At 41.3% G+C, this 8394-nt stretch overlaps 1 protein-coding gene across 1 annotated transcript; it reads right to left on the bottom strand.

Annotated features, from left to right (window-relative positions):
* Window positions 1-3247: 3247 nt before the first annotated feature.
* LOC102997620 (AFG1-like ATPase) lies at window positions 3248-7759 on the bottom strand. The gene is given in 2 exon segments (XM_057537681.1): window positions 3248-4335; window positions 7744-7759. Coding segments are annotated over 2 exon segments (1104 nt in total).
* Between the last annotated feature and the right edge of the window lie 635 nt (window positions 7760-8394).

Genomic DNA, 8394 nt, shown 5'->3' on the forward strand with positions numbered 1-8394 from the left:
TTTTTCACTTACTGGTGGCAATTTCTCTGTATCTACCATTTTTCTGGCATATCTAAATCTGAGATAGGAATCAAGCTCTGGTCTGATGTGAAGATAAAGATTGTGGAGTGTACAAGCCATAGGACATACAGAAACACACACACACACACACACACACACACATAAACACACTGTCAGTTCAATTTTAAAATCTACTTTGTTCTTCTATAAAATTGAATATAATGAATGTTTATAAGGTGAAGAATGTATGTGCAAACATATGTGCACTATCATCTTCATCGTCAAGAGGGATTTTTGGGTGAGTACCCATGGGGCCACAATATCAGGGGAGTGTAAGAGGCTCACTTCTCAAGCCTTGGAAGCCCATTTTCTCAAAGGGAGGCTGCTCTGTGTCCTCTCCTTAGGGCAAGGGTAACTTCATTTGAATCCTGCCACTTATCTGGAGAGGTGCTGTCGGTTCTATGAGCCTGAGCTTTGTTGTCTATGAAATGGGACTCAGGATCCTTTTGTCACACAGCCATCCCAAGGAGAAAATGAGAAAACCTGCCCAAAGTATATGGCATATTGTGGGACTTCGAGGGCTCTTTAAAAGTCAAGACTCAGTAGCAGGGGCTGACTGAGCCTTAGGGCTAAGGCAGGCACTGTGGAAAGGTGTTCTTCATTCTTTCTCCTAATGAGAATATAGATACCTTTATGAAGGAAGCAAATCTCTCTCTGGTATGCCTTGAGTTCAAAGTTTTAAAGACAGAAGGATCTCTAGTTTCTTGGGAGACTCAGAAGCTCCTAAGAGCTGCCCAACATCATGCCTCTGAGCAGACCCTAATCCAGTTCCCCACGCTGGGAAGACAGACTTGCCTTTGACTCACCTGGTGAGCTCAGTGAGAGGTGGCACCAGGGCAGCGAGTTGCAGTGTTTGTCTAACCGCTGCTCCTGGACTGCTCCGCATGTTAATACGTTTATAGGAAAATTCTAGACCTGTCTCCCATTCAACTGTGCAGGGGTCCTCAGATCATGTCACACAAGGATTTCAGCCATGTGCTGCCTCCCTGAGAGGCAAAAACCCACAAATTACTACCATTTCTTTGACACACAATTATCCATTCTTCCTATCACTCATAGCTAAATAGATATTGAGCTCAAAAACCCATACTGTTCATTGGAGGCATCCCATTAACTCTAAAGTGGAAATAAGAGGGAAATATGGGGAAATTCTTTCAAAGGTTAAATCTGAGATGACATGACTCCTGCAATATTAACTTTTTTTATACTTTCAAGGAACTGAAGATGTAAAAAAAAAAATCCCTCTTTGGACCCCTTTTCCCCATTCAGTCACAGGCCTTCTCTCTCTGTGTGTCTGTCTCTGTTTCTCTCTCTCTCTTTCTCTCTCTCTGTGTCTGTCTCTGTTTCTCTCTCCCTTTCTCCCCCGTCCTTCAAAATCAAAGTTCCAGAAAGCATTTTCTGCATTCCCGGTTAACATTCTTCACTTCTCACTAACCTCTTATCTCACTGCACTATTGAATCTTGCAATGAACGTGCTCTCACCAAGGTCACTAGGTCCAGCTATTTGTATAAATATGTTAATACATGAAAATTGCCTTAATGACCTCCTAAATTATACATGCTATGCAGACTGCTTCTGTTACTTAACAACAAAGCTTTGACGGTTTCCCAGGCTCTGGAGTGTGAGGTACAAACCCAAGCTTTCCTGTTCTCTAACTGTGTAGTCCTAGGCCAAGTTCTCTCTGTCCCTCAGTTTTTCATCTACAAAATGGGGTTGAGCAACAGTACATACCTCATAGGGGTGCCTGGCGCATTAAATGAATCAATACAGTAAAAACCATTAGGAGTTAAAAACTTTAGCCATATTTATTTTTCGTATATACCTTTATTATCATTACTATCCCCACAGGCACACACAAAAAAATAGGATACAGAGTGGTGTTTATTCACAATCAATGACATTTGGGGTATATGGTTAGTGAGTGTGTTTGCTTCCTAGGGCTGCTGTTACTAATTAACAGGAACTTCGTGGCTTAGAACAAGAGAAATGCATTATCCCATAGTTTTAGAGACCAGAAATCTGAAATCAAGGTGTCGGCAGGGTCAAGCTTCCAGAGGAGAATTCATCCTTTCTTCTTCCAGCTTCTGCTGGCTCCGTTTTGTTCAGGAAATGTGTGCTTGGAAAGTTTTTTAAGAATTAAAAATTGGTTCAATTACTTCTCATTTTATATGCACTACGAAAATTGCTAAATTAAGAGTGGCCTGGGGGGCTTCCCTGGTGGCGCAGTGGTTGAGAGTCCGCCTGCCAATGCAGGGGACACGGGTTCGAGCCCTGGTCTGGGAAGATCCCACATGCCGCAGAGCAACTAGGCCCGTGAGACACAGCTGCTGGGCCTGCGCGTCTGCAGCCTGTGCTCCGCAACGGGAGAGGCCGCGACAGTGAGAGGGCCGCGCACCGCGATGAAGAGTGGCCCCCGCTCGCCGCAACTGGAGAAAGCCCTCGCACGGAAACGAAGACCCAACACAGCCAAATAAATAAATAAATAAATAAAATTTATAAAATATTTATTAATTTATTTAAAATAACAATGATAAAACCATTATATTCAACCCATAAAATTAACAGAAATAACATTTTTATGAAAATAATTATATTTCTAAAATGAAAATAGTAAGAAGAGTAGCATTGTTTTATACTTTGGGCAAATCTCTTTAATGTCTGGCGTAATAGAAGATAGTGGAATTCTCATACCTGCTTCTACAGTCAGACTATTGTTATATGTTGCTTTGGTTGAGTCATATAAGAAAATCTAGCCTCACACAAATGTGTAGTTGGAAAAGGGAAAAGTATTTTAACAGCCTTGTTAGATAATTGTGGATTTTCTTCTTCGCTGCTACATGAGAACTCAGCAAGAACTTCCTTCCAAAGAGTTCACTATGGAAAGAGGGGGAAAAGAGTAACTTTACAGTGGGGACAAACACTACCTCAGACAAGTGTGATCAAGGTTAACATCAACAGTGTTAAGTCATATTGATCATATGTGCCCTTGATATGATCTGATGAAAATAGCACTTGACCTCTGTGGTCTTCCTCCCAAAGCCCACAGTTCCAGTCAAATCATGAGAAAAACATCAGACAAATCCCATTTGAGGGACAGTCTACAAAATAACTGACCAGTATTCCTCAAAACTGTCAGGGTCATCAAAAAGAAGGAAAGTCTGAGAAATTGTCACAGCTAAGAGGAATCTAAGGAGGCATGATGACTAAAGGTAATGTGGTGTCCTGGATGGGATCTCTCTCACATGGCTCTTCAGATGTGCAGTCGGCAACGGCTCCACAGGCTTTATGCAGCCGCAGCTCTCTGCCTTGCACTTTTAGAGTCCTTGGTCTAGTTAAATCGCTTTGTTTCTGAGCCAGCTCACCAAACAACTTATCCATGACAGCCTCCACATCAGCTTCACTTGTGAGATAGTAGAGTTCTCCTGCAGCAGGAAGTTCCTTTTTCCGATCATCTATCCCAGAATCTAGCCGGAGCATATTACAGTATTCCAGAAAGAAATACAGCATTGCCCACATACATGCATCCCACTCTCTCATTGCCTCAGAGACCTTCAGGACAGCTACGAATGGTACAAAGTTAGCTCTTTGGAGTCCATTTTTATAGAGATCATCTGGTGGCCAGTTGGATGTTGCCACAACGACGACCCCATTTTTGAACAGGTTTTCAAAAAGCTGTTTCAGAATCATGGCATCAGCAGTGTCCGTGACGTGAAATTCATCAAAACATAAGAGACATGCTTCTTCACTGATTTCTTCAGCTATAGGAGCTATTGGATGGTATGATTTAGCCATGAGTCCTGGTTTCCTTTTTGGCAAACTCTGTTTAAGGCGGTGTATTCTTTTGTGAACATCTAGCATGAAACCATGAAAATGAACCCGTTTTTTCCTCTTCATTTCCACATAAGCATAAAACATGTCCATCACCATTGTTTTCCCTGTACCTTAGAAAACAAGGCCTTCTGCCTCTATACTGTATCCTTGAAGGTCCTCATGTAATTCCTGCAAACACTGTATGACTCTTCTTTGATGTTCATCGTCCTTTAGCTCACGAGCTTTGATCAGAAAGTCAGAGAGGTCCAGTGGTCCATGGCAAACAGCTAAAGCTGTTGAATAAACCTCTGTAGCAGCAGTTGGAGACGTACTCTCGGGGGTCTGATCGGGGGTCTGAACTGTATAGGCTTTACAAAAGGGGTTTCCAGGGGCGGTGACCGAAGGGGCGAGAGCAGCAGCCCAAGCCCTGCACCCAACACATCTTCCTCTCAGCCGGCTCGGCGCTAAGCGCCTAGAAGGACTTTTCTTCAGATGGTGGGCTTTGAGGTATTATTATTTTATTTCCATTTGTATGTTATCTATTTTTAACTGTAATAAATTCCTATTGCCCTTGCAATTATACAAAATATTAAAAAGGCTGGAGAAACATAAACATTTTCTGCTCCAAGCACAGGAGAGTTATCCACTTTAGTAGGGGAACATCCCTGAGGCACAGGAAGGGAGACAGAATGTTGGAGGAGCCCCTTCCACAATATAACAGGACACAGGTCTCCAAATTCCAAACCACACTGATTAAGATCTGTTGTTTAAACTTTTGCCCAGCTAACTGAGAAAAAACCATGGGACGTTAGTTTTATTTTGCTGTGCCCTGATGAACAGTAAGGTTGAGGGTCTTATCAGATAAGAAGCACTAGTGTACACTAGTTAGATGTGGGGCTCAGCTGCCACCCAGAAGTCATATCTTAATCTTGTGACTGGCTAGCACTGCCATCACTGTGCCTCAGTCCCCTGATGGTTAGTCGGGCAACAGGAGCTCCTCCTCATAGGTTGTGATGAGGATTAAATGAGCAAGTACAGGTTTAGCACTTACCACAGTGTGGGGAACTGAGGGAGTCAGCAGTTATAATTAACAGTTCTTATGATTATCATACCTAAATTGACCATTAGTGTTTAAGGCCATTTTATTATTATGTGGGCTTATACTGATTGGCGTGAATTGACCTCCATAATATGGTGTTTGTAGAAAAAAAGCAGTGTACAAAACCGTATGTAGGGTATCATCTCATTGCTCATCTTAAAAATGCAGGTTATATTTGCATAACAAAATTTCTGAAAACAGATACACACTCACCTCTTTTTTTTTTTTGTATTTAGTATCAATGCTTTATTCCTTGGAAAATAGAGTGGAAATTTCAAATAACACATTATACAGATTATATTAATACTACATACTGCAGATCAAATACATTTCCTTTTCTTAATATTAGATATTATTTAATGACAAGTGTCCCTTAGAAGTTATTTAATATAAGTAGTAAAAATCTGGAATTTCTGACAGATTAAAATAAAAATGATCTAAAACAGGGTGCCTGGTAAATGCACAATGTTTAAATTGGAGGGGGGCAAATTGCCCATGATTGACTGATTGACTGATTGGTTGATTTTGTTTAGTAGACTAATACTTGCACTCTTTTAATCTCACTGTGTATACGGATGCATCTAAATAATATACGGTGCTAGATGGAGCCATCTCTGTACATTTTTGCGGCTGGGGGTGTTCAAGTAAAAGGCTTTTAATTAAGGGTTTAGAATTGAAGAGCTCTGTACTTTTTTTTTTTTTCCAATGCATCAACATTTTTATTTTCCTTCCAGTCTTCTTATATATGGATGCATGCTTTTTTTTTAAACATCTTTATTGAAGTATAATTGCTTTACAATGGACACACTCACCTCTTCAGAGTACTTATCCATGAACAGTATACACCAAGGTTTTCTAATGATTTTTGCTATTTTTATCTCTTCTTGAGATCCCCAAAATAACATGGGGTTCTAGATAGTTTAAGAGAAAGGGACATTTGACTAAATGGGATCACAGACCATTATGGAACAATACTTAATTATCTATTTAACCGAAGTGACAATAAAAGAATTTAAAAGCAAATACAGCAGGATACATAGTTGTGAGCAAAACTTAGCTATTTTAATACTGAGAAGACAGTTTTCTTATGTAGTTAAAGACATGATAAACACAACATGAAGCACAGGAAATTATTTTGGAAAGAGAAAAACTATCCCCTTTCTAGGCAGATTATTTAAAAGGTGCAGAAAAACCTTTCCCAATCTCTTATCAAGAGCAGACCTACAGTCAAAGAAACCCTGTCTTCATAGCAGATGAAAGAAAATTGTTTTATTTTAACATAAATATACTATTGATATTAAAGCTTATCGTTTAAACATTTATGGAAGAGTGGCTCAAGATGGGGGGTTAGAAGGATGTGTGTGCACCCCTTCTTGCCAGAGTACCAGAATCACAACTATCTTCTGAATAACCATTGACAGGAAGACGCTGGAACCCGCAAAATAAGATACCCCACATCCAAAGACAAAGGAGAAGCCACAATGAGACGGTAGGAGGGGCACAATCATGATAAAATCAAATCCCATAATTGCTGGGTGGGCGACTCACAAGCTGGAGAACCATTATACGACAGAAGTTCTCCCACTGGAGTGAAGGCTCTGAGCCACGTGTCAGGCTTCCCAACCTGGGGGCTCAGCAACAGGAGGAGGAATCCCCAGAGAACCGGACTTTGAAGGCCAGCAGGATGTGATTGCAGGACTTCCACAGGACTGGGGGAAACAAGAGACCCCACTCTTGGAGGGCACACACAAAGTCTTATGCGCACCAGGACCCAGGGGAAAGGAGCAGTGACCCCACAGGAGACTGAACCAAACCTACCTGCTAGTGTTGGAGGGTCTTCTGCAGAGCTGGGGGTGGCTTTGGCTCACCATGGGGACAAGGACACTGGCAGCACCACTTCTGGTAAGTACTCATTGGTGTGAACCCTCCCGGAGGCCCCCATTAGCCCCACCAAACAGCTTGCAGGCTCCAGTGCAGGGTCGCCTCAGGCCAAACACCAACATGGAGGGAACACAGCCCTCCCATCAGCAGACAAGTGGATTAAAGTTTTACTGAGCATGCCCTGCCTACCCACCACCAGTTCCACTCATCAGGAAGCTTGCACAAGCCTCTTAGATAGCCTCATCCACCAGAGGGCAGACAGAAGAAGCAAGAAGTACTATAATCCTGCAGCCTGCAGAATGAAAACCACAACCACAGAAAGTTAGACAAAATGAAAAGGTGAGGATTATGTCCCAGATGAAGGAACAAGGTAAAACCTCAGAAAAAAAAACTAAATGAAGTGGAGATAGGAAACCTTCCAGAAAAAGAATTCAGAATAATGAAAGTGAAGGTGATCCAGGATCTCGGAAAAAGAATGGAGGCAAGGATGGAGAAGGTGCAAGAAATGTTTGAAAAAGACCTAGAAGAACTAAAGAACAAACAGAGATGAACAATACAATAGCTGAAATTAAAAATACACTAGAAGGAATTAATAACAGAATAACTGAGGCAGAAGAACAGATAAGTAACCTGGAAGACAGAATGGTGGAAATCACTGCCGTGGAACACAATAAAGAAAAAAGAGATGAAGACAGCCTAAGAGACCTCTGGGACAACATTAAACGCACCAACATTCGCGTTACAGGGGTCGCAGAAGGAGGAGAGAGAAAGGACCCAAGAAAATATTTGAAGAGATAATAGCTGAAAAATTCCCTAACATGTGAAAGGAAACAGTCAACCAAGTCCAGGAAGCACAGAGTTCCAGCCAGGAAAAACCCAAGGAGGAACATGCTGAGGCACATAGTCATCAAATTGACAAAAATTAAAGACAAAGAAACAATACTAAAAGCAACAAGGGAAAAATGACAAATAACATACAAGGGAACTCCCATAAGGTTATCAGCTGATTTCTCAGCAGAAACTCTGCAAGCCAGAAGGGAATGGCACAATATGTTTAAAGCGATGAAAGGGAAGAACCTACAGCCAAAATACGCTACCCAGCAAGGCTCTAATTCAGATTTAATGGAGAAATCACAAGCTTTACAGACAAGCGAAAGCAAAGAGAATTCAGCACCACCAGACCAGCTTTGCAACAAATGCTAAAGGAACTTCTCTAGGTGGGAAAAAGACTAGCAACTTAAAACAGCCCTGTACATATATAGACGGCTATATCAAAACCTCATGGGAACAGCAAACCCCAAAACTACAATAGATACACACAAAAAAAAGAAAAAGTAACCCAAACACAACACTAAAGATGGTCATCAAATCACAAGAGAAGAGAACGAAAGAGGAAGGGATGAAAATGATCTACAAAAACAAACCCGAAAAAATTAAGAAAATGGCAATAGGAACACACATATCGATAATTACCTTAAATGTAAATGGATTAAATGCACCAACCAAAAGACACAGACTGGCTTAATGGATACAAAAACAAGAC

Source organism: Balaenoptera acutorostrata, chromosome X, assembly GCF_949987535.1.
Source record: "Balaenoptera acutorostrata chromosome X, mBalAcu1.1, whole genome shotgun sequence".
Lineage (NCBI taxonomy): Eukaryota > Metazoa > Chordata > Mammalia > Artiodactyla > Balaenopteridae > Balaenoptera > Balaenoptera acutorostrata.